This window comes from Rattus norvegicus, chromosome 14 (assembly GCF_036323735.1).
Source record: "Rattus norvegicus strain BN/NHsdMcwi chromosome 14, GRCr8, whole genome shotgun sequence".
NCBI classification, from domain to species: domain Eukaryota; kingdom Metazoa; phylum Chordata; class Mammalia; order Rodentia; family Muridae; genus Rattus; species Rattus norvegicus.
Genome location: NC_086032.1, coordinates 78,033,656 through 78,060,907, shown reverse-complemented (window position 1 = coordinate 78,060,907; position 27,252 = coordinate 78,033,656). Strand labels below are relative to the sequence as shown.

Below are 27,252 nucleotides of genomic sequence, written 5' to 3'. Positions count from 1 at the left end.
AGTCCCCATGACAAACTGATTATGCCCCTGTGGAATTACCACACATGACTGCATAGAACAGCGCAAACCCCACACTGTGACACATGCAGATGGTCCAATCGGTGACCTGGTTTTCAATGATCCTTGCCACAAAGAAAGCACTTTTCGCCCAAAGGCCAGGGTCAACAGCTGGGCTGGCACCCATGTGCCGTTACCTGGTGCCTGAGGTTGTGGCTGAGACCTCAGAGACCCTCACACCTGGATGGTGCCAATCTGCTACATGGCAGAAGGGATCAACTATGTGGGACATCAGTTCTGTCTGCCCTCAGTGACCCAACTGGCAGGTTTTCATTGAATCTGGGTTCAGACGGTTTGTGATACATGTGTGCGTGCGCACACACACAGACAGACATATAGACAGACAGACAGACAGACAATGCTCCCTGTAAACAGACCAGAAAGCAAGGCTGGAGGTATCAAACCTTTTATTTCGGCTGCCTTAGAACTTTTTGCTTTTGGCTCTGCCACACTGAACATAGCCAAGCTTACCTATGTACTGAGAGGGACACTCTCGCACTGTTTCCCAAGTCCTGGGGTACTTAGAAGAGATCCCTACAGACTCCCTACCACCCTCAGAGATAGGACAGCTCCAAGGCAGACTGTAGTGTTCAGAGCCCACTTTGGACATGCTATACCCAAGTAGGAAGCCAGGCAGGATGTGACCACTGGGGATAGCCCAGGAAGGTGAACCACTGTCAAGGCTTAGCAGCAACCAAATAAATAAGAAACACTACCACGAGGTCTACATAGACACATATTTGGTTCTTTGAAAAATAAATCCAACACAAAGTAAGGAAAGGGTAGGAGGGCAGCATGAAGGACTGGAGAGGAAGATTCGTATCTGTAAAGTGCTCTTCGTGACAGGGTCTTTGGGGCCAGGCTCGGAGGTCCAGCTCTGTGGGGGAAGGGCAGGATTGTGAAGGGAGAGAGCATGCAATTTCTTACGACACTCGGCATTCAGAGTGGACAGTGCTAAAGAGAACGACCCTCCAGCAGGCTCTGCAGTCTACAGGTGAGCACAGAGCCTGGGGCCTCATGGGATCTAACCACACGAGAGCGGAGTAGATAGTCACATACACGCACGCACACACACACTCGTGCACGCCCACACTAGGCACGGCACTGCTCCAGCTGGCTGGGTGGCCAAACGGAAGGACCTCACAGCAACATGCACCGAGGCGTCCTCCAGTGGCAGACACTCCTCAGGCGGCAGACAGGAATGGGAAGAAGAAGAAGTCGAAGGCGAACTTGAGGGCACCGTGCACCGTGCTACGCCAGTCCTGTTCGATCTTTACGTGCCTCCGGGCAGGGGACAGCTGTGTCATGCAATTGAGGCAGCTGATGGCCTTGAGCTCGAAGACGGGCCACTTGCTACCCAGGCGGCCCTCGAGGATGGTGCTGAACTCTATGAGGCTGCCCTGACGCAGGTTCAGCAGCACGTCCTTGAACTCGCTGCTGGCTCGCAGGACGATGTCCTTGGTGATGTCGTCTTCTTCGTGGCCGCGGTTGCCGTTGGTGCCGAAGGGCATGCCCACTGTGATCTCAAACTTGTAGCGGTCAAACTTCTTGATGTGGCAGGGGTGCTTGGCCAGCTGCTTGAGACGGCAGAGCTCCTCCTCAGCCGTGGACGTGTTACCAGAGCTACAGGATGGGTAGGCCTCGCCGTACAGGCAGCGCATCCAGTCACCCAGGAAGAACGGGAGCATGTTGATGGCCGACTCGGCGCTGTTGTCGATCTCGGTCACTCGGACATACTTGAAGCGGCCTGTCCACGTGACCCTGTGGCCCTCCAGGTGGCTGCACAGGATCTGGGTCCGGGCCATGTTAGTCTCCTTCCAGGCCCGTGGCCCACACAGGAAGCCATATTGCTGCCAGGTGAGTGTGGAATTGTAGACCTTCATGCCTTCCGACCGGTACACGTAGAACCAGCAAAAGAGCAGGATGGCCGTGAGCCACACCAGAATGAGCTTCACTATGGAGCTCCGAGTCAGGGACTTGACCATTCCCACCACCGAAAAGTTGGCCTTGGTCCACCAGCGGAAAAGCAGGGGCACGCTGCAGATCACCGTGGTGACCATGATCTTGGTGAGGTCCAGTGACAGGAACCATCGGGCAAACTGCACGGTGCCCATGAGGGCAAGGCCAGCCACCAGGATGGGGAGGGCAAAGAGGAAGAGGAAGTAGCCGATGGAGGCACGGACCAAGCCCAGGCCGGTGGACTGGAGCAGGATGACCACGGACAGTTCACACCACATGAAGCACACCAGGTAGGGCACCAGGTAGCAGTAGGTGCCCTTGAAGTTCCTCAGCTGGGCCATGCGGAAGAAGAGGTAAAAGAGATAGACATAGAGCAGGCAGGGGAGGCTGACGTTGAGGATGATGAAGTGGCCGATGGGCACGGTGAAGAACGTCTGGCCGAGTGCTTTCAGGAAGGGCCAGTCCACGGGCATGGTGGGCAGAAGGGACAGCAGCCCAGCAGCCACCTCGGTGACCAGGGCCCGCCTGGTGTAGGGCTCGGCGGAGCTGCTCAGACTCATGTAGCTCGTCACCGTGAAGAAGGCGGAGACGACAGCGAGCTCGGAGCACGGGATGCAGTCCTTGCTGGCCAGCGGGAAGGAGAAGATCACGAAGACGACTGACAGCAGGAAGTGGATGTAAGGCTCCAGGTGGTTCCAGCCGAAGTTCACTTCCGCCTGCTCCACATCTAGGTTGGGCTCGAAGCGCAGCAGCAGGTCGGTGAGAGTGCGGAAGTTCTCCCAGGCCTTGCTGTCCTGGAACACTTTGAGGGTGCAGATGACCATGGACACGAAGGACAGGTAGAAGACCACCAGGGGGATGAAGAAGGCGAAGAAGTCGATGGTTAGGTTGCTGATGATGAAGAAGAAGATGAGGGCGTTGATGTGATGGGTGGGCACGATGGTGGAGAGCCAGTGCATGCCTGCCTTGGAGGCCACGTCAATCAGGTACTCTTTGATCTCCATGATGGCGTGTAAGGGGTACTTCACCACCTAGTGGGAGACAGAGAGCTGAAACTGACTGGGGCAGGAGCCTCTTGCCATCCGACACGAACAGCGTCTTGTTCCTGGTTCCGTACAAGGTAAATGCCTCACCCCAGGTTTTCCCACTCCCTGTCCTGACAGATCCACCCTCCAGGAGCACCTCCCCCACTCGATGCTCCCCATACTCCACAGTCCCTAGAGACCTGTCTTCCCCTAAGCCCTACCTCCATCCTGAGATCCTCCCTTGCTGGCTTGAATGAGAATGTCCCCCAGAGGCTCACGTATTTGAAAGTTTGGTTCCCAGCTGGTGGACAATTTAGGGAGGGTTAGGAGCTGGAGCACTGGAGGTGGGATTTAAGTTTTAGAAGCACACACTGGGCCCAGTCTTATTCTTTCTCTAGGCCTGCAACTTGCAGATCAAGATGGAGGCTCTCAGCTACTGCTCTGCTCCAGCGCCATGCCTGCCTGCCTGCCTCTGTCGGAGAAATAGACCAACCTTCTGAAACTGTAAGTGAGAGCCCAATTAAATGTTTTCAGATGTAAGTTGCCTCAGTTATGGTGTCCTTCACAGCAAAAAGACAGTAACTAAGACACCCACCTTCTGCTAAGGTGACTAGGGACTTGCACATCCCTACTGTATCTAGGGGAAGCCACCTAGGCACCCGGATCCCCATCCACCCTCAGGACTTCTGCTTCATGATACAATAGTGTGCCAGGTGGTGGTGGCACACACCTTTAATCCCAGCACTTGGGAGGCAGAGTCAGGCGGATCTCTGAGTTTGAGGCCAGCCTGGTTTATAGAGCAAGTTCCAGGACGGGGAGGGCTCTACAGAAAAATCCTCCCGGCCACCAGCAAAAACAAAAACAAAAACACACACACATACAAATATATATATATATATGTATACACATACAAATATGTATATACATTGTATGTATATTCATATATAAAACATATATACACATATATATGTATCTTATATATAAATATACATACAACAGCAGTGGGTTTCCCATCAGCCATCGTGTCCCTCTCCAGCATATGGATATCAACACTCTGACTCAGTTTCCTCAACTGCCAAAGGGACAGGGACCGTTACTTCATAGGCCACACTACAGAGGGACCGTTACTTCACAGGCCACACTATATGTAACATACAGGTAGCATTATGAGCCCCAAGGAAGGATGGTCGGGGAGGCTCAGAGAGCTCAGTGCCCCGCCCTCCCACTGACACTGGAAGCCGAGAGCAGGACACTGCAACCCAAGCTGACAGGGAGCATGACCACCTTTATTCAGCACACCAGAGGCAAGTGGCGGGAAGCCAGCTTCTGCTGAAACCTGAGAGGAAATGTCCACATCAGATTTTCTGTAAGTTAACGTAAAACATATAGGATTTAAAAATATTAAATTTGCTTATAAGAGGTCACCCTGAGTCCCTGGGCTTGAGGAAAACTGCTGGGCATCTAGAACATTCTTTGTGGGAGTCACATCAGTTCACAGTCCCCCTGTATGTCCCTTGCAAGAGAAGGCATGGAGGGCTGAGGCAGCCCGAATGTGAAGACACCTGGGAGGGCTTGCTGCTTTGTCTCTCTGCACGAGACTGGCAGTGACAGCCCACAACTGGGATGGCTCTAAACATGGCCACACAGGGCCTTGCTTATCTCTACACAGACTTTAAATCTCTCTCCTCAAAAGGACTTCTAGATCTCACAAAACTCAGGCACATCCCTGTGGGGTGGCGGAAGGAGGCCTCACAGTGCACACTGGAACGCTCTTGACCCCCATTAGCAAGAGTGGGGCTCTTCTTTGCCAAGAACCACACAGACCGCGCACCCCAGCTTCCTCCTCTCCTAGCAGGAGCACCATCCGGGAATCCTGTCTGTGAACACGCTCAGTCTAGTGTAGACTGTGTTCCTCACAGCCACGAGCCTCTAAGTCAGCCTGATGCTCAGGACTTTCCCAGTAACCGTCCTTTCTGCTCCGGACCTGCTACTCATCCTCAGGGACAAGGTGAGGCTTTACCTGTCAACAGCCTGGGGGCATGGCTTGCACATGGGCCTTCTCTCTCTGGAGTGCTGTGGTGAACTGCTCCCCACTTTCTCTCTTACTTCTGTCCTGTCTCCCCAGCCCCTGGGGTGACCTGCTTTACACTCTAGCCCCCTGTGAAGACTGTCTTGTCACTTCCTAGCCAGCGGACCCAGCTGCCCCCATTTTAACTTAGTTACCCCAATCTAATCTTGCTGGTATGTGTGGATGGTGTCTTCTTAGCCGTCAACACTGGAACTGAGGCACGCACAAGCCATGTGCTTCATAACAGTTCCTCTGCTCATAGGCCCGTGTGTGGGCCTTGGCTTTGGGGCCACACTGCCTGAAGCACTTACCTGGGTCAAACTGCCCAGTACCCAGGGATGCTTGCATTCCTGCAGCCTGAGACATAGATACATCTGACCAGGTTCATAACTGACCCGGGGCAGCTCTGCAATGGTACTACGGCCACACCTTGTGTCTACACTGAGTCCCAATGACAGTGTGGAGCCTGGTCAAAGCCGGGTACATTTCTATATCCCTCCTATTCTTCTTGTCTCCCACCAGTGTCTGTTCTCCCAGCTCACCCTTGCTGTCCCTGTATGGTAGATTCAGTAACCAGGCCCGTGGCTGAGCTGGCCCAGACACTAGCACTTGGTTTGGAGGGTGGCATATTCAGAAAGTAGCCTCTGTCCTGGGCCACAGACAGCGTCACTACATAGTGAATCTTAATGTAAGTGTAACCCCAACACCTCATCCTGCTGCCCTGGCATAAAGGCTCTGATTCTATCACCCGAGTATACTGTATGACCCTGCCTCTGCTTTCTGAGCCGAGGCACCGCCTCACACAGGAACCTCAGATGACCCAGGGGACCCAGATCCGGGTATGTCTGTAAAGCTAAGGACCCCCGGCCTGCAGCTCCCAGGAGTAAGCCAGGGTGCCGGGCAGGAGCTGCACGTACCTTCTGGCGTAGTGGCAGGTCCTCGGGGCTCTTCCCTGACAGCTCGTCTTCATCTTCATCCTCATCCTGCAGGAACAGGTTGTTGGGGATGATGCCCTTGGCATACTTCTTGGTGAGCTCCACAAAATCGTCCAGAGCAATGTAGTTCTTGGCTGAAGCACAGAAAGATACCAGGTTCTCCAAACCATATACCCACTGTGACCCCAATACACACATGACACAGGACGGCACCCTGGGGCCCAGCTAGGTTCAGGCACAGGACCATTCCTTGGACAAAGACATAAAAAAGAACCTGTTTGGGTGTGGAGGAAGGAGTTTGTCTGCTGTCTGTTACCTGCCCCACCCCCCCACCTCTGACCTAGGCAATGTGCTACATGTGTGAAATGACATGCCCGTCTAGTCCTTAATGCCTAAAGCCCACTTTAAGCCAAGCCCTATTGCTAGACCGTCAATCAGCTGCTCCCCAGCACTCTTTGATGCCCTTCTCTCTACCATGCTGGGCCTCAGGATGCTGGGGACTAACTTTCCTGAGGCCACCCACCACCCGACCCTCCATACAATAGGATCTATGGGCCTGCCATACTCTCCGACTCCCATCCATCATGACCCAAGAAAAGACCTACTACACACCCATTAGCTCCTCCATCCAACAAGATCTACCATGTGTCCGCCACGCTCTCATCTCACAGCGTTTATAGAAGGCCAACATAAGTCTGCCTTTTGTTCCCACCCCACCAGGATCCCCTTGAGGGCCTACTGTGTGTGTGTCTGCAAACCTTCTATGTCACCTGTATCCGCCAAGAGCCCACTATGCACTGGATGTTTTTTTAAGCCCTGGGAAATGCCAAGGACATGTAAAAGAAATGTAGCATGTGCTAAAGGTTGGGCTCCCAGCCTTCAGGGAAGACACTAGATACTCGCAGAATCACCAAGAGCCATGGCCATGTTGGAAGCTCTCACTGAGTTAGCTCGGGGAGGCTGCACTCAGGAGTTAACATGATGAGTCACAACTGTGAAGCCCTGTCCCACCCACTGGGCCTCACAAGGATGCCCTGAACTTAGGTCTCCTATCAGTGCTGAGAAGCCCCTAAGATCTGTCCATCTTCTCAAGGAATGGAGCCTGAGCTAGTGAACCACAAATCCCACCCTTCCACACATATGACGCTATGGTGTAGTGTCTTCTAATTCTCTGACCCCAGACATTCCATTCCAAGGCCACTTCCAGCTCCTTGCATCCCCAGTCTCTCTCCCATCCCACATGGGTGCTGTTAATTACATCTGCCTCACTGGGACACATCCTACACAACGCTCTGGTCCCTCTCCTGCCTGTTTATAGAACTGTCTCCCTTTCAGGTCACTCAGGCACCAGCCCCGTCTCTGGCCTTCACCTGGTGAGGGCCGTCACACTGAAGGTCTGTTTCCCACCTGAGACTCCCAGAGTACAAGGCTTAGGTCCCAGGGGCCAAAACACTGTTACCCAAAGAGACTGAACGAGAGTCCGTTTAAGCATGAGACACTGGGAGAGGACTCAGGCTAGGACACATGATTAAGAGTGGGTATGGTGCTGGGTGGTGTGCGGGAAGCAGGTAGCAGGACTGCAGCGCAGGGTGGACATACTCACAGGGTGGACATACTCACATTCACTGCTCACTAGACGCTCCAGCATGCGCCTCTGCTTCTGCAGGGACTTGGGGACGGGGCCTGGCTGCGCCCCTCCATCTGTAAGATCAGAGAGGATTGGAAGCCAGGGCTGCTGAGTCGTCCTGCCCTGTAGCCCACTGGGTATAGGAGCTCGGGATCCTGGGTTATCACTGTTCGCAGGGATCACAGGGCTTGGGGTCTCATCATATGCAAGGGTCATATCCCTGGGTAGCCACTTCTGAGCCATCACGAGTAGTGCCAGCATATTCAGTGATGAGCACACCCACAAACCCTTTCCCTCCTTGCCTGGCAATGCCTCTCCTGACTATCTTCAGCCAATATCATATACTGGGCAGCTCCCTGGGGGTGAGGACCAGGTTCCTGTCACTCCCTATATCTCTGGTCCTAGAGCTCAAAGCAGCCCAGTACACTCTGATAAACTGATGAGCAATAAATGAATTTTATAGTCTTGCTAACACGCTGGTCACCTCTCAACCATGGGGGCCCAAACCCCACAGGAAAGGCAAAGGGAGAGCGGTTGTTAGTGAGATGCTGGCCTACCCTGCTCGTTGACCTGCCCGACATTCTCCAGCAGCTCGGACACAGCCACCTGCTTCTTCTTCTTGGGGTTGAGTTTCCAGTACATGACCAGGGCAGCCTTGCGCACTGCCCTTTCCAGGTCGGTCTCAGAGGATAGCTGCTTCACCTCGGCCTCATTCTCAGAAGTGATGCCTGACAGAGAAAGACATTAGGCAAACCCATACCTCACAGCAGCCCCCAGGAACACTCTCAGGAGGCTGGCCACAGGGATGTGAGGGAGGTCTGACTGGCTTCTTTGACTCAGGGTAGAGTGGATACCTGCCACTAGAGCCCGTCTGAGCCTATCCCTGACAGCATCCATGCTCCAGGACGGAGGCCAGGCTGGTCTGGCAATGTGTGAGTGTCCACTGAAGCACAGGGCTGCTTGTGCTCGTTTCTGCTCACACCTCGTCCGTGGGGACACTCATCAGCAGGTACTATAGAGATGAGATGCAAAGCAAGGTGCTGCGGGACCAAACCACAGGTCTGAAAAGGACCAGGCTGCCCAAAATGGGGGTCTGCAATTACCAGTGTGAGTGTGGCAGGGAGGGGACACCCCTGTGCTCACAGTGATTCCTGGGCTGAGGCCCTTCCTGGGGTTGCTGGGAACATGACATCTTCTACACAGAACACAGAATGCCAGAGGTTCAGGGGATTGAGGTGAGCGGAGACAGGGGCAGGAGCTGTAGAATGGCAAATCTCAGGAGGATTGCGCTTTTTATCTGCCCAGGAATCTTGGGGTAGGAATGCAGGCCAGGGCATGCAGGCCAGCTGAGCTTGTGCTGCCTTCCCTTCCCACCCTTCAGGGTTATGCCCCTGCCTCTGCTCCCAAGCAGCCCTGGGAACCACCGGCTCCAGATCTGGTTATGTGGTTTGCTCTCCCCTTTGCTGGCCAGCTCTAGGTTATTCCAGCTGCCGTGGCCTGTGCAGCGTGGTTGAGACATCCTGGCTGACGGGATTTAATGGGGAAAACATTCCTGTTTTTGTTTTGTTTTTCCTTCCCCAAACCACCAGGCAAGTTGTCAAAGGGAAAAGAGTCTGATACTAAATGTAACAAATGTAACATTGAAAACACTATGATTTGTAGAGAAGAAAAGATACAAAGTACCTCTCTGGACTTTGGGTTAAGAGGAATCTGTATCCTTGTGGCTTCTTGATATTGCAAATTTTGCACAGCAGCATAAAAATTTACAGTTAAAAATAAATGTCAAGGGGCTGGCGAGATGGCTCAGTGGTTAAAAGCACTGAAAGTTTTTCCACAGGTCCTGAGTTCAATTCCCAGCAACCACATGGTGGCTCACAGCCATCTGTAATGAGATCTGATGCCCTCTTCTGGTGTGTCTGAAGACAGCCACAGTGTACTTATATATAATAAATAAAATCTTAAAAAAATACATAAATATCAAAACATACAACAGCAAAAACTATGTGAAGCACCTGTGTCACCTCTTTCTCAGTCTTGGAGTCTGCAAGACACTCACAGTCCAAGACACTTGGGAAAGATGCCTCTCTCTGACTCTAAGATTTACAGAAGTGAGACCTCATTAACTATTTCTTGTGGACCCCAAGCACAGGACAAAGGACATGCAATTGGTCTAGCTTGTGAAGTAGCTGGCAGATTTCAAAAACCTCTAAGCCCGAGGAGACGACCAAAAGTGCGTCTCCCTTCCCAGTGGCCTGGCCAGCACTGCAGAGCGCACAGCGAAGGCAGTGCTAGAGGCCTCACACAGCCTCACCTTTCCGGTCAGCTAGGCACCGCCTCAGCAGCTTCACGGCCTCCCGCCTGCCCTGCTTGGCTGCCAGGATTAGCCAGGCCACAGCCGAGCAGCTGTTGAGCTCTTCATCTGCATCATTGGCAAGTCGCAGGTAGTGTTTGCCCACCTAAAGGCAGAGACATCCATCATTATGGCTTCTGGGGCTCTGCCCTCTTCACTATGGGGCAGGTGTGGGACCTTCTATAATGATGTAATCATGGGCTCTATGCCGTATTTAGCTCCTTCTCTTGTTCCTGCCTCCTGAGTGCTAGGACTCCATTGTGGTCAGAGAACTAGAACGGCTGAGTCCATTTGCTACCTCCCCAACAGCTCATGCTGAAGAATGGCCGCCAGGAGAGGCTCTGGCCTTAGTCCAGATTACTCCTTTATTGTTATAATAGAATTATTTTTATTAAAATAACCATTACATTTATTTATTTAGAGGATCGTGGGATTCAGTTCTGTCTTCCTATCATATGGATGCTGGGAATTGAACTCAGGTCACCGGGCTGAGTGGTTTCACCAGCTCTGACAGATCTACTAGAGCACAAGCTTGGCTGCTGGCTTCCATGTTGGCATGACAGGTTTGCTCTTTTCCATGGGAAGTTTGGTTAGTTTAGACAGATTGTAGAGTCCCAAATATTTACTATCTGGCCCTATGCAAAAATGCACCAATCCAGTCCAATCTTCCCACTCTACAGATGGGCAAAGTGAAGCCAAGAACACAGCACTGTGGATGCTCTCTAGCCAGAGGCACAGGCATGGGCTGGGTATAACTTCATAGTCCCTCAGACACAAAGAGAAAACTTTCCTGGTGCTCTGTGTAGATGCCCTCCCCCTTCTTTGAGGGTTGTAGGGTGGGAAACTCCAGGAGTCACTTGCTTGAGTCACTCTAAGCCCCTGTGTCACACAGTGACACCCCTCGCCCCCCATAGGGTAGGCTGAGGTGAGGCTGGAGGCAGGGTGGAGTCCTCTAGCATTCTAGACCTTGGGATGGAAAATATCAGGGAACTTGGATTGGTATGGCAGCCTTCAGAGTACTGATGGAAGGCTGGAGGAGACAAAAACCTTCTTGGCTTCCATTGCAGTAAAAAAAAAAAATGGGCCTACTGATTCACACATACCAGGGCATGATGAGGAGAGAAAAGATGGCTGATCAGGTCTCTGTCTTCCTCCCTGTGTACTTGGGTCCTGCCTGAGTTTCTCTGCTCTTGACTGTCCTATCCCACAATGCCCTGGGTAGAGGGTCAGCTGAGACAGACCCTCCTAAGGGAACAAGCCTCTTGGTGGACAGGAAGGGTGTCTTGCAGGAGCACATGCCCAAGACAGGATGTATGCAGGACCAGAGTGGTGAACAGAGTTATACCAGGAAGGAATTGAGGGAGAGAGAAACCCACCAAAGCCTAACCAATATGGAGGCTGGTATAGACATGCTAGCTCCCTGTCCCTGCAGAAGAGACCAGAGCCACAGGACACCAGGCTAGACCCATCGTGCTGGGGTCATGTCCTAAGATTCCCCCAGACACTGGTCCTCACCTCTGTCTGTGCTTTGGGGTCTCCAGCCTTGGCCTTCTCCAGGATTTCTTCAAAGGGGATCTCCACATCTGCCTTCATGGGACCTTGAACACGAGGAGAAATCAGAACGTCACACAGCCAGACCTTACCATCCGTCAGTGGAATGGAGGTTGGCTCGCCCTGCTACCAACTCTCACTTTAACACGGAGGCAAGAGGCAGGAGGCTGAGGCTATGACAGACAGGTTGTCTTCCAATGCTACCAGCAAGCCAGGACAGTGGTAGCCGATTTTAGACTGGGGGTGTGGAGACTGTAGTCTGAGAGGCCTGAAAGAGCGAGGAAACACTCAGCAGGCTGTAGCTTTGGAAGGCACAGCTGACGGGCATTCTTTTTTCCCTAAGAGTGGGTATCTTCACTGACGGGGCTGCTGTGACAAACGCTATAGACCGGGAACTTACAAACTGGAGTTGAAGTTTGAGAAGTCCGGGTTCACAGTGCCTGCAGACTGGTTTCAGAGGAGCCTGGTTTATAGCTCGTGGTGGCACCTTGCCCTGTCTTCTCATGGAAGGGGTGAGATAGCTACAAGGGCACTAATCCCATTTATGAGGCTCTACCCTTACGAACTCATCACGTTCTAATAAGAAATAACTTCATCCAGGGCTGCAGGGAAGCGCACACAAGCCCACCTGGTACCTCCTTGCATGAACAAGTACATGGTTCAGGGATGGACACAGTCAGGCCTATAGATTCTACACTGGGCCATCCTCTCATGCCAGACTGGCTCTGTGGCAAGCCCTGACCTCTGTGAGCCCCCAGACAGGGCCCTGCCCATCTCTTCAGTTGGTGCTCACCCACAGGCCCCATGCACTTGGAAGAATCCTTCACGGCTTGCTAACTTGGCATCTCTGCTGGCCATCTCAGAGGCCCCTCTGCCGCACCATCCTTTCTGCTAACACCAGCTCCTTCATCCACCCCGCCCCCAGCTGTGCACCGGACCGGTGTGGTTCATTACACTGGATCTAACTGGTCTCCACGCCCCAGTTTCCAGCAGTACAGGTCAGCAGACTCAGAACAGAAAGGAAGAGTGTGTTGGGCAGACAAGGGAGCAGGTGCATAGCAATTCTCTGCCCCCTACACACCAGCCCTGCCCTCACTCTGTCTGGCAACAGTGCTGCCTGGCTGGCTTTGATTCATTGAAGCAGCAAAGGGTGGGAGAAGCTCTCACCAGGAGCAGAGCCATGCTCAGCCACACCAGGCAACCTCTGGCATCTTTCCCTACCAGGCCTGACTGCACCAGGCAGTCTCAGAGGCAGCCTTCATGCAGCGAGCCAACTTACAACTTAAGTTCCTTAAACTTCCCAATGCATGCTAAATGCTCCCAGAAAAAAACATTTATAAACATGCGACCAGTAGATCTAGCACAGCATCATGTCTCTCACATGCTGTGCTCTCCCCACTTCTTCATCCTTGGTTCTACGTCCTTGGCCTCCAGTGTTTCTGTCCCTCTCATGACAGCCATCACGAGGGATTACGTTGATGAGCAAGAATGACAAAGGCACAAGGGCCACCTCACCCTGGTGGCCAGAGCAGAGGATCAAAATGTACCAATCAGGGTTTTCCCGCATGGGGCAGTCAAGGGCACTTGGCTGAGGGGCTCCACAATAAACAGAGTAATTGGGGCTATCCTGGGCCAATGTGGTTTCCCACGGAGGATAGCCACGTTGAAGGAGTCTCCCGCAGGTGGCTGGGGATACTCATTCCTCCATACAGGGCAGTCAGAACTGAGAGAGTCCCCCACATGGGGCGACCAGGGTCACTCTGGGCTGAGGGGTTCTTCAAAAACATTTGAGGCCTGCTCCTCAGGCTAGCAGAGCCTTAGGGAAGGCACAAAGGTAGACAACTGCTCAAGTGGCCAGAACCAGGCTAAGGCACTTGGCTCCTACCACCAACCCAGCAGACAGTTACTGGGCCCAGAACTGATGAGACTCCTGTCCTTGTCACGGCCCACTCCGAGCATCAGTAAGGACAGCCATGCTGTCAGCTCAGGTGACATGATGACTGGCGACACCAGCCCTGCCTGAAGAGACTTCCTGGAGAGGCTGACATTAGAGGCTTGGAATGCAACCAGAGGCTAAAAGGAACAAACAGGAGCACGCTGCCAGATTCTCAGAAGACTCCGAGAGCACCAGCACTGACTGGGTCACGAAGTGTCCTTGGGGACATCAGCTAGGTCCTAAATGGCCAACAACGTGACTCAGAGGGTCACTCAGTTGTGTGGCCTAAGGTCAGCAGGGATAATGTGTTCTCACACCCACATCTACATTGGCCCTCACACCTAAACAGTCACGGTCCTACCGGACGCTCTGTGAGGCCCAGAGATTGCAGAGAGGCCCAAAGGGATGAGGAGAAAAGGAGATAGCCTGTCCCAGAGATCCATGCTTGATCCAAGGTACATCTAGGCCAGGACTGCAGATCCACACGGCACAGCCTACATTCCTTCCTCCCGTCACGCCAGGGCCCACCCCATGCAGCACTGATTGGGCCAGGGTAGCACCGTTACCTAACCCATCTGTGAGCACTAGGCAGCTGAGGCCTAGTCAGCCCTTCCACCAGAGGTGCACAAGAGCAGCATCAGTGGACCAGGCTGAGTCTCCCCACCCGCTGTGTCCACTGTCACCAAGGTCACCTAAGGCCACCTAGGTCAGTAGGACCAGGCGCAGGGCTTCTGCTTGAGCAGAGTGATGGACTCCTTGGGCCTGAAGATCAGGACACCTAGGAGAAGGGGCTGGGCTCCTCTGCTGACTGCTGGGCACACTGGAGACGACTTATATCGCAGCATTGCTGGGACAAAATTCAGAATGGATCCATCTCACAGTTCAGCCATCTCCCCTGCTCCCTCAGAACCTCCTAACTTCCTGTGGCCTTCCACTAGCCCTTGTCACTGGTCTCCTTTGCTGTCTGGTTTCAGGAGCATCCAAGTCCAGCCATGACCACCACCACCACTAGCAGCAGCAATTTCTTATGTGCTGAGTTGCCAAGGCTAACAGCAGGGCCAGGAAGAATGAGTGTACCAGCAAGGTTCTATGCACCAGAAGCAAGTCTCAGGGACAGTTAGAAAATGGGGACCCCTAACTAAGCAGCTCTGTTCTGTGTCCTAAGCTTTGAAAGGCAATCCAGGTGATCCCTTCTCCAGGCAAACTTCAGATGCCCTGAACAGTATATAGAAAACCCCAGGTTCCCTCAGGAGCTACGACCAAAGTCTCCAGCACTGAGATCAACCCGGAGGACACAATCACTCACTTATCGCCATACTGCACAGGCCTGGGAACAGTCCTACAGGGCAGGCATGGGCCTTGGAGCCTCTGTCACCAAAGCCTGGCAGGCTCTGCCCTGGGGAGAGATAACTGACTTGATGCACTTGATGCAGACTGTGCAGTACAGTGAGGGGTCCCTGGGGACAGGGATTCAATTCAAAAGGCATACACCATGTCCTCTGTCCTTGGTCACCAAGTCCCTGGTGACCCACTGGGTAAGCACAAGGTCAAACTATTCCTAACTCCTGCTTCTCCCACCCTAGCAGGGGACCCTGGGTCCACTGGTCCTTTTTCCCATTTGCTTTCTCATCTCTGAGGAAATGGCAACAGGTGACAGTGCCTGTCCCTGGGCCTGAAATGGGGCTGGGGCTGGTGCTTCAGGAGGCCTGAAGAGGTAGCATGTAAAGAGGCACACAGTAGTTCCATGTTCATTAACTCTCCCTGGCAGGAACTCTCGGCCCCACTGCCCCTGCCAACAGGGCGGGGCCTACCATCACACACCAGTGACCAGGGTCACAGAGTTGAAGCTTAGACCTTAAGGACTGGGACCTCCAGATTGCTAATCCGCCTGGCTGGCTCTGCCCAGCACCACAGTGGGCAGAGCACAGCTGACACCTGCTTCCTGGTGGTGTCTGAAACCCACAGTCTGGGCCTTTTACTAAGTTACCCAGATTGAAACCCAGCTTTCCGGCCATGGCCTCTGCCCCCACGGTCACACGATATCAGAGAGAAGGGGTGGGTGGCATTTGTCACTGGGCTTGGATCTGGGCCAGGCCTTGCCTACCTTAGAGGCAAAGCTGAGGGACACAGTGACCCTCCCTCTCTTCCCCACTCCCCCTCCCTCTCTTGCTGAAGATTGATTTATTTATTTTATGTACATAATTGTTCTGTCTTCAGACACCAGAAGACAGAAGCAGATCCCATTACAGATGGTTGTGAGCTGCCATGTGGTTGCTGGGAACTGAACTCAGGATCTCTGGAAGAGGAGCTCTTAACCGCTGAGCCATCTCTCCGTCCCCCACAGTGATCTTTTAAATAGATTCATAAAGCGAAGGGCCCACGTACAGGACAGGGTTGAGGGTGATGCTTCCCAGGAGTCTCAACCCCGGCCAACCAGGCTGAAATCCTTTCTGCTCTGCCAGGGAGGCAGCCAGAGTGGTCCCGTGGGCCAGACGTTGAAACTCCGGGCCTTCCTTCTTCTGCGGACAGGCTGACAGACAGTGTTACCCAGAAGGTGCCAGGTGGGGACCCTGCTGGGTCAGAGTGGTCATTGATGGCCTCTCTCAGGGGGAAATCGAAAATGCCAACATCTGAAGCAAAGTGACAGCAGAAACTGACCAGGAAGGGATGGGTTACCCCATCACTCACCCCTGCCACACCAGGCCCTACCCCATCTCATCTCTCACCCCTACCACACCAGGCCCTACCCCTTCACTCATCCCTACCACACCAGGCCCTACCCCTTCACTCACCCCTACCACATCAGGCCCTACCCCATCACTCACCCCTACCACACCAGGCCCTACCTCATCACTCACCCCTACCACACCAAGCCCTACTCCATCACTCACCCCCACCACAGCAGGGACCAAAGGGAGCCTCACACTAACCCAGCCATATGAAGCAAGGGATGGTCTCAGCATCTGCCTGGCAGTAGCAGAGGCCACATAGGTAGGCATCCCCTCCGTACAGTCTGTGGGGAGAAGTAATTTGGCACAAACTGTCCCTCAATGATGCAGCTCCACTCTGAGACCAGTCTCACTGAGGGGCAAAGGCCCAGGGACACCACACACCGGCACTCGGTGTCAATCAAAACTGCAAAGTGCACACAAATGCCAGGGAGGCAGAACTAGCTGGAGGGGATGGGCCTGGTACACAGGATCTAGGGCCTGCCTGAGTCAATGCTAATCAGTTGCCATCAAGGGGCAGCATTCCCCTCCTGCATTGTGACAGGCCGTGCCCCACTCTCCACGTGGTCCTCAGTGCTCTTTTCTGACAGGCTCCTGTCCTCTGCCCCACAAGTCCCTGTAGGACGGACCCTGTCTTGCACTGCTGGACTCTGACCGCTGCCGATGCTGATACCAGTGCTCTCACTCACTTCACAGGATGCTAGCCCGGCCCCGCCCCGCCCCCACCCCTCAGGTCTGGTGTCTCACATTGGAGAGGGGCACATGCTACCTGAAGGTGCAAGAACCTGGGGAGGCCAGAGGCTGACGAGAAGTCCCATTGTGATCACACAGACAGCCCCTGTAAGGCACAGAGCCCCACGCTCAGTCCTCAACCATTAAACCACCCACTATGTCTCAGGATACTTCCAAACCAGGGGCCTGGGTAGCAGCTAATCCCAGGGCTAAGTTTTCACCCAGCAATTTAAATGCACCTCAATGGGAGCATTTTTTTTTTATTTTAATTAAGAGATTGGGAAGAGAACATCAGACTGCAACACAGAAGGAGGATATTTCTCTGGAAACTGCTATCCTCATATCCTCATAGTGTGTGTGTGTGTGTGTGTGTGTGTGTGTGTGTGTGTGTGTGTCCGCACATACCCATGCATGCCCTCTGACAGGTGCCAGGCTGCAACAGAATATGTAGTTCTTTCCACAGGTGGAGGCTGGGATGGGCTAGCGGTAGGAGACCTCAGAGCAAGTGGTATTCCAAAAGGTGAGGTGAACAGAGCACTTTGGGGAGGTTCTCAGTGGGCAAAGAGGAGGTGCTAGACTATGAAGGCTACTCTGAGGGATGCAGAATGACAAGTGACAACCCAGAGGTAAGACACAGGACTGGCAATAAGCTCCCCAGCCACTCTGAGGGCTGGGGGATCCAAGGAGGGCCACAGAGAAGGCAGGCTTGACTGTGAGCCATGTGGTCCGCCTGTAACTGCTGCACAGGGGGAAGGAGAGAGATGCTGACTGCAGGGATGGCCATACAGTTGACAGCTACACGCTCTGGATGCTGCAGCCTCAGTACCGCAGAATGCCCTGATTGAGCTTCTGTAGGAGCCTGGCCTGTGTGCTCCCCCTGCTCCCCCTGTTGTGGGCTAAGGACTGAAGAACTGGCTGTCTCCTTACCAGCTTTATCTGTCCCTTCTCGGCTGCTGGCGTGAGGGGCCCAAGGCTCCGGCGTGGTTGCTTCCCCAGCACTTCGTCCAGCACTGGAGTCAGGCTGAGGTCTAGGAGCACGAGGCGGTTCAATCTTGTCCTGCTCCAGTGAGGTGGTGGCATTGAGCCGGGCCCGGGCCTGGGGCTGTGGTGCGGGTGGAGGAGGTGGGCCAGAGGGGCTCGGAGGTGGGGTGCCTGAGCTCATCTTGCCTGCAAACAAAGAGGAGGATTAGACACACACAAAAGGCCATGAACCAGCCTGGTGTTAAAGCAAGAACTGGGTGTGACTGCCAAGCTCAGCTTGCCTAGGCTACCCCACAGGGCAGCCTAGAGTTCCCACCCCTCGGGTCAAGACGGGTGACCCTGGGCTTTTGTGCCTTCATTTGGGAAATGAGGATGACACTGATGACACTGTGGTACACTGAACATAGGGCCTAGCCATGGGGGATGCATGGGACCTACATGTGTCACCAGCATCTGTCAAAGTAGGTCTCTGTAGACGTAACAGCTGAAGTTGTTGGAATGAGATCACAGAGGCTTAGGCTGGTCCTAAGCTCAGTGGGCTGTTTCCTTAGAAAGAGACATGGCCCAGGGGCCACATGGAGATGGACCAGAGGCTGAAGTAAGACAACTGCAGGAGAACACACACCAAGGTCTGACAGCCACCCCAGCAGGTGGAGAGGCGAGCACGGCCTGAACACAGCTTACTTCAGCCTTCTGATTCCATAACTGCAGACAACGAACTTCAGTAAATGCACTGATTTCTAACGGAAGCTTAAACAAATGAACACAGGGGCTGGAGAGACAACTCAGTTATCTTCTCCTCCAGAGGACCTGGGTTCAAATCCCAGACCCACATGGCAGCTCATATCTATCTGTAACTCTAGTCCAAGGGTGTCTGATGCCCTCTACTGGCCTCTGTGGGCACTGCATGCATGCACATGGCACGCATGCACACACGCACGCACGCAAACATGTAAACAAAAACCCTCATGCATAAAATAACGACAAATCTTTAAAATAAACATAAGCAAGCACCCTGGTACAGGAAACATTTGTGATAAATCTGAGGTGGGGGGGGCACAACTGGTGAATCGGGATTTGAAAGCAATTCTGGCAGAATCCTGGAGACCAGGTCCCAGCTCTTAGCACACATTACAGAAAGCCGGTAGTGGTGTGAGAGGTAACATCTAGAAGATCACAGCGGGCAGTTGGTATGAAACAGAGGTCAGCAAAGGGGCCTTGCACATTGCTTAGCAACTTGGAAAATAGCAAGTCACCATAATTAAGGCAGTCACGAGCAGTGATCAGAGACTATGGAACAGCAAGCACTGGATCCAAAACTTAGAAGGACTTTGAGGGCGCAGATCCCTAAAAATGCTGGACCTTGCACACGGGAGTATGAGGAGACCACTCCTCAGATCCCAAATGACCCCCCTCAAAGCCAAGGCCAAGTTCGTCCTCTTCATTACTTTTTCTTTTTTTCAAGAGCACAAATCTACTTTTATTTATTTACTCTCCATTAGTTTAAATCCGGGATGGGTACAGCATCACACGGATTCTGTGTCCAGTGGCCTTTGCAGGAAGGTTGCTTCGGAATTTGGCACAAATCATGCTACTGTTTCCATGGCCCGAGTTACTTTCCCCAGATCGCTCTGGTTTTGTTTGGTTTGCCTCCAGGAGTCACTGCATTGTTTTTTGCTTTGTACACATAAGCACACCTCTTGCCTAAGTAGAACTCAGTTTCATCTCGGGCATAAACACCTTCAATTTTAAGAAGAGCTGTGTGTTCTCTTTGGTTCCGGAGGCCTCGCTTGTAGCCAGCAAAAATGGCCTTGCACCACAGCCTTCCAGACATACTTTTTTTTTTTTTTTTTTTTTTTAGAAGTCCTGTTCCCAGCAGGCCTCTAAAGGCGCCAAGATGGTGGAAAGCCTCTTCATTACTTTTAAGGGAACAGGCTAGAGAGTCTGGCAATGAGGAAGTAGAAATCTGATTCAAAGGGGCCCTGTTCTCTTGGCCGGAGCTTCCAGCATGGAAGGCATGTGCCTTTCTGTGCCTTTCCTTCCATGCATCAATGTCTTTATCTAGGACCCAGAACCAAGGACATAGTTCCATGCCTAGGGTGACTGCGAGTGAGGTCGGGGCATCCAAGACTAAGTTGCAAGGGACCAGGTCTCAGCCTCTATCCCTGAGCCTGGCCAGAGAGCTCCCTGATGGACAGTTTCCATACATCCCTGGGAAAGCCAGAGATGGATCCAGGCCTACACACTAGACACAGGCTTGTCCATTTCTGTTCCACCCCCAACTATGAACGGATCCCATCGATGGGAGCTGTGTCCAAAGAGCAAAGTAGATTTCAATCTAGCATTCTCCTGCACAGGGCAGAACCCCTAATTCAATTTACTTTCTTATTTATGTTTCTTTTGAGCCCTTATTTTAAAACAATCCCTAGGGGTATTTAGAACCAAAAGCATGGCCAAGCCTCATGAATCTGCTTGGAAATCAACGCAGGACTCTGACCCGTCTTCCAAATGAAGGCTTCTGGGAATGACAATGCTGGAAAACCTTGTCAGCTAGCCACAAGCGTGGCCTCAAGGGGGCATGTAGATCCACGGGAACTCAGACCAGTGGGGGACTACACATCCGTAGGAATATCCAGAGCCATGAAGATATGCAAGACAGCAGGATTCACACCCACAGGAGCCCACAGACCCAAGGGAGGCCCACAGGCAGCAGTGACTAAGGGTGGGGCTCTCACACGGAGAGCCCCCAGACCACCTCAGACTCTAGGAAGGTAACCTCCAGGGATGACCCCTACCCCAGAAATAGAAATGGCACTTGTCATTAGGCAAAAGCATTGCTCAGTCCTTCCGTGTGTCTTCTGTTGACTCCTCCAAGCCGAGCAGGTAGGAATGTACCACCCCAGGTCACTGGTGAAGAAACCCTTCAGCCTTCAATCTCATCCATCGCCCAGACCCCAGACACTGAGGTCCGAAAGGAGGAGGCGCTGTTCAAACAACTGAGGTGCCTAGGCTGGGTGTTAACCCACATCTGTGATTCCTCCAACCTCAGCAAACACTTGGCTGAAAGAGGCCTTGCCCCCTCCCTACCCTCCTCCAGGTCTCTTCACTGACACTGGCTGTCATTCCATAGTACCAAGCAAATGGTGCCACCATTTGTGCCTTGTTTGTGCCTTGTCATGCCCTCCTTCTGGGAGCCCTCCCAGGCCTCCCCAGCACGAAGCCCCTCAGTCACAGCTCTAGCGACATGTTCACATGTTCGACAGAGTTTCTCAGATGCTGCTATTGAGGTCCTAAACAGGCCCTCAGGGCTTCTGTCCAGCCTTCTTTCTGTGATGGAGAAGAGACCACCTTCCTGACAACAGGACATCACTTCATAACCACAGGTACCACAGGATGGCTGGTTAGCTTAGTCCCTGCCTCAGTTGCACATCAGTGTGCAACGGGATTTGGTAAAAGAAAGGGTCACCTGTAAATGGTGAGGCATTTTAAAACAAACCAAAACAGAACAAAATGAACCCCCTAAATGGGGGACTGGGGAAATCGTTCAGTTGGTAAAATGCTTGCCAGGCATAAGGTCCCTGGTCCCAATGTTAAAAAAAAAAAAAAAACTTGCTGGGCAGTGATGGCTTGTGCCTTTAATCCCAGCACCTGGAAGCCAGAGACAGGTGGATCTCTGAGTTTAAGGGCAGCCTGGTGTACAGAGCTATTTCCAGGACAGCCAAGGCTAGACAAAGAAACGCTGTCTGGAAGAAAACTAAACAATCAAACAATCAAACAAATGAAAACAAACAAAAGCCTTATTCGACAATCCCAGTGATGTGGACGTAGAGACAGGCTGATCCTCAGAGATGCAGGTCAGTCAGCCTAACCTAGTTGACAAGCTCCAGGCCAGTGATAGACTCTTGTCTCCAAAAACCAAGGGGGACAGTGACTGAAGAACATTCACATGTACATCCATGAGCACACACATACATATAAATGCATGCACATGTGTGCACACATTAACTCTCTCTCTCTCTCTCTCTCACACACACACACACACACACACACACACACACACACACACACACACACAGAGGCATGTGCACACAGACTCACACCCCTGAGTATGAACACCTCTTCTTTAGGGGAAAAACACCTTATAAAAGGAAATGTCGCGCTTGCCTAGGAAGCGCAAGGCCCTGAGTTCGGTCCCCAGCTCTGAAAAAAAGAACCAAAAAAAAAAAAAAAAAAAAAAAAGGAAATGTCAGGGAAGCAGGCTATGGCTGGCTGCCGCGCTCCTAGGTAACTTACTGTGAGCACACTGCAGCCAAAGCAAAACTATACAAGATAAGAAATCTGGCAAGAAGGCCCTGGGTTCGGTCCCCAGCTCCGAAAAAAAAAAAAAAAAAAGAAAGAAAAAAGAAAAAAAAAAAAGAAATCTGGCAAGGCAGGGTGGATGCGGGGGAATTCATTTTTAGGTTCTGGGGTTGAAGGCCAAGCCTAGTTTAGGTCACAGAGCTTGTTAATTTAAAGCAATTTCCTGGAATTATTGGTCACAGAGACACAAGACACAGCCATGACACAAAGGGAAGGCCTTGCCTAGAGCTGGAGTGAACCGGGAAGACGGAGCTGCACCTCAGGGCATACACTAGGGCTTAATGAATGAAGGCTGAGACCTGAGGCACACAGGACACTGGGGACTTCACGGCTGAATGACCTTAGGCAAGTCCCTCCCTAGGGCTGGAAATCCCTGGCTGTGGAAGAAGAGCTTCATCACCCAGCTCTGGCCCCAGCTCCACAGTGGCCAGAGCAGAGGCTTAGAACCCATCTTTGAGTAAGATCCCAAAACACAAAGTGGCCGGCATTCTTTCCCTGTGAACGCCAAGGCATATTTTTATCCCAACTAAACACAAATGCCAGCGTCAAGAAGCTGGGCTGAGGAGTGGCTATCCTCAGAGAGGCCACCCTGGAGAAGGCTGCCTGACTGCGATCTACAAAGGCTAGGGCTATAGGACTACATGGAGCCCTCTATCCCTCTGGACCAACTCCATTCTGTTCTGCAGGGAAAGGTGTCAGTCTCTCGGTCCCTTGGTTACACATCCTGGGAAGTCAAGACAGCCAGCATTTCCAATCCCCCACTGTACTCCTGCAGAGCTGGCACAGAGACGCATCCCCCACAGCAATCCTTTAGTGTCCAAAGAGACCGGCGAAGACACAGCACAGCCTCTAACCACAGTCTTGTATAGAAAGATTCCAAGACAGGAGACAAAACATAATATCATCAAGCAGGATTTTAAAATAGATTTGGTAATCATCCTGGGTCTATTTAGGATTTTAAAAAATTATCTGTAGGAAAAGAAAGAAATGTCCCTCCCCCATGACAATACTTGCTATCTCTGGGCAAGGAACAGAGATGGTTTTATTTTAGCTTTAAAATTTCATTTCCTTAACTCTCTGTAATGAACGTGGAGCATTCGGGGAGCTGAAATGAAGCTTTCTTTTAAACTCCACCAGTGACCAAGTCCCTGGCCTGTGAGGTCTGCTCTGGCCTGGCCTAACCCAGCCCTCTGGCATAGAACTGACCCTCAAGACAAGGTCACGAAGCCCTTGATGGCTCCCAGGTGCCTATTTTTGCCCAGAGTATTAAGTCCAAACCAAGGAACAGTCCAGCTCTCCCAAGGTGACAAGTTCATGGGAACAGAGGGGGAGTGAACAGGGAGGGGCATGGGCTGCCATGGTGGACAGTGAAGATATCATGTCAGGCACCTGCGCTGGGCTGGCTGCGTGGGGCACTGGGCCTCCCTGTCCAGCAGAAGATGCCCCACGGGTAACGTGTAAGCATCTAACTTGGTGGGAAGGTGATATCTAGTTAGACTGTCTGAGATGGAAAAGCCGTGGAAATGGACTGGGCAGACGCATGGTTCTCATTTAACCATGGGAAAAGCCAGGTTATGGACTTTGCCGAGGCCTGGCTGAGCCTTCAGGACAATCAGAAGAGAAAGGAAGATTTTCAACATCAGATAACCCCATTCCCTGGGGGTGGGGGGTTGAGAGATAGGCAGACATCAGCCCCCTGGAGCCAGAGGAATGCCCGGCTAGGAGATCCCATAGGCCGGAGGAATGTAAGAACCATTGAGGGTGATTGGAGCCATGGAAAACCAGAGAGGAGGGTGGGAGCCATCCAGGCAGAGTGAGGAGCCTACAACAGGGGCAGCACTGGGGTAGACAGCACATCGAGAAGGAGGGGAGATTGTAACTGGATTCAGTAAGGGGAACTAAGAAGTGGGAACTTACAAGTGGCTTGGCATGTGGCTGGGGGCTTTAGCCCCCTCCTAATGTAGGAAACATGAGAGAAGGGGTATCTTATAGAGAACAGGGCTCCTACCCATCTCCACCGCATTACCAGCAGGGACGAGAATGTGTGTGGCATCTGTCATATATTTATGTGTTTCTGGGGCCACGATTAAGCTACGTCTCCAATGCGACCAGTCCCAAGCCTTCTGAAGGTGTAAGGGAGGCCGCTGGTACTGGGGCGTTCCATACATTTCCACCTGGGAAGGAAGGTGAGGGGTGTCTCTACCCAATCCTGCCTGTATCTGAGGACGTTCAAGGAACATTCAGGAAGAAACTGGAGCATAAACTCTCTCTTGATTCCTAGTCAGATGAAAAGTACATGAAAGTGTCATCAGTACCAGACAGACAGAGGTTGAACAGGTGAGGGAAGAGGGAAGGTAGCCACTGTGATCCCCATGGGCTTCAAGAACCTAGAACACAGCTCTGAGTGAATGATGGATCCTGGAGAGAGTAAAGTCCCAGCCAACCTCCTGGGGGCTTTGTTCAAGGTGACAGAGGAGGGGCTGCACCTGCTTACCTGCTTGCTGGCGGGGGTGGGGGGTGGGGGGAGCAGAGATTCATTAGCTCTGTCCATTAGGTGTCCCAAATCTACTGAGCCTCTGGTGTCAAATGGAAACTGTAAGTCCTACCCCTGGGAGTAGGGGTCCAAGGGCGCGGTGGAGGGTGGCGGTGGCAGGGAGCTAGTTCCAAGAAACCAAAACACTGCTTTATTGGACTCTCATATAAGATCAACTAACAAAATGCGGTGAAAGGACACGGTTCCATCACACCCAGAAGTGTAGGGTAAGATTTTCCAGAAGGCTTCTAGTCATCTGACCAGAACGTAAGTTCCTCAAGGTGCGGTGCATACCAGAACCGGTGGCCACATCAAGGCCAGCGGGTTCCTAATAGGGTGGATAACTACAGGAGGGTCCCCAGGATTCCTGCTGTCCTGCCTCCTTTACTGAGAACCCGAAGAGGGAGAGAAACAGTCACGCGGCTCCCGGGTGGGCTGAGCCCCCACGCGCCCCAGGGATCAGGTCCTGCATGGCCCTGTGCAGGGTCGGGGGACTTAGGTCTTGATGGGGCAGCTCTGGGGCGTGGGCAGCCTCAGACCCGCTGTACCATCCGCAGCGCGGTGTCGCGGGGAGATTTGCGGGAGTGCCGGGACTCCGGAGCTGAGTGAGAGGCGCTCGGCTTGGACACAACTGGCTCAGTTGGGACAGTAGACACCTCGGGCTCCGTGGAGCAGCGAGAGTCCTGGCTTCCAACTTCTAGCAACTTGGAGTAGACTTGGGGCCCCGCCACCCATCAGGAGAAACTGAGGCCGGGAGAGCGACGCGTCCCAGCGCTCCGTAACCCTTCCCAATGCTGCATGCCCAAGGCCAATGCCAAGGCCATGGCACAACGACCCTGAAAAACTCACCAGCCGCAGTGCTGGGCCTCCCAGCCCGCCGCGAAGTTCCTCCAAAACCGCGGAGATTGCAGCGGCCAGCTGAACAGGCGGAGCGCGCGGCCCTACATTCAGCGCGGCCCTGGGAAGGGGGCGGGGTCTGGGCGGGGCCTCTGCCACCCTCCATTCCTGAAGCGACTCAGAGGGAGGAGTCCCTCTGAGTGGTCGACATGCCTGCCAATCACTATGTGCTCTCGCGAATCAAGGTGCGCCTCGCCTTGCTGTGACTGGCTCTCTCGGGGCGCCAGGAGGACAGATGGCGCCGAGAGGGCGGGTCCAGCCGGCCCACAGTTTAAAGTTTCCAAGCGGACTCGGCCCGGCCCTGCCCCCTTGCTGCCCCGCCTCCAGGACGTCCCTTTCCTGACCAAAGCCCGTGAGCCTGCCTAATAACAGGTGGTTGGACCCAGGAGCAAAACTCGCGCCACCTTTAGCCCGCCTCTGCACCATGAGGCCCCATCTTCAGACTTCAGACCGGCTATTACAATGCTGACTAACGTCGCGCACTTCGTGCCAGGCGTCCTAATTCCGGGGCATCGAGAAACACAGAGGAGGACTCCCCAGTGTAGCAACGAGTACAAAAAAGTGTGGCACAAGTATGTGCACGTGCTACCAAACCCCAAAAGCAAACTATAGCACGCTTTAAAGATTAGCCAGGCGATAATGCAAGGAAAGTCAGGCAGTTGAAAGCCTCCTCCCTCTTTTTCCCCCTCCGGAGTGTCTGAGAGGTGTGGTTTGGAGATGAAAGCTACAGTCCAGTTTCCATGCTCGTTCCTTTCCTGAACCGCACACCTCATTGCACAGAACCTGTTCTCGTGACCTGCAGCAAGAGTTCAGACTGAGACCGCACTGGCTGTTCATCTTTGGGAGCTGCACTCCGCCCACTGAACCAGTACAACCCGTGTAAAGCACGGATTCACCAAATCCTTCGACTCTTGCAGCTGCTCAGGGTCTAATCTTCTCAAGTACCCCAGCTAGGCTCACAGAGAAGGAAGAGTGCCCCAGCAGAGTGATTCTTTAGAAGCAAAGATTTTCAGGTTCACCCCTAAGTTTGGGGTGTCTGTTTTGGGGGGCGGGTGTAGTGGCAAGTTCAAGAAGCAGGAGCACCAGATGGCAGTGGCTTTTTCAGAACTATAGCCTTGGCTTACCAAAACAAGTTGCTGTGAGTTGCTGGAGGAAAAACCTCCCAATATGGAAAAGGAAAAGTGGCCCCTGCCATAGCAATTCACATTTCCATGGTAACCAATTGTCTTAATGCATTTTCTGTTGCTATGACAGAATATCTGGAACTAGGTAATTTGCAAAGGAAAGAAGTTTATTTGGCTCATTGTTCTGGGGGTGGGAGAAGCCAGGATCAGATAGCACGTGGCAAGGGCCTTGTCCTGCATCAACATGTGCAGGGGAACAGAAAGAAGGGTGGGTGGCACCAGAAGAGTAAAAAACCTAAGGCACCACTCTTTGTAACTAATTAGTGCACCCCCTCCAAAAGACTTCAACTCCTTTCACGGCCTAACCACCCATTAAAGTCTTCACCTCC

The 27,252-nt window shown here is 52.8% G+C and overlaps 1 protein-coding gene across 1 annotated transcript; it reads right to left on the bottom strand.

Annotated features, from left to right (window-relative positions):
- Positions 1–1,189: 1,189 nt before the first annotated feature.
- Positions 1,190–25,703, bottom strand: Wfs1 (wolframin ER transmembrane glycoprotein). Its single transcript, NM_031823.1, is given in 8 exon segments — positions 1,190–3,047; positions 6,027–6,178; positions 7,665–7,745; positions 8,229–8,399; positions 9,983–10,127; positions 11,537–11,619; positions 17,897–18,136; positions 25,692–25,703. Coding segments are annotated over 7 exon segments (2,673 nt in total). The 5' UTR covers positions 18,132–18,136; positions 25,692–25,703; the 3' UTR covers positions 1,190–1,241.
- Positions 25,704–27,252: the final 1,549 nt, after the last annotated feature.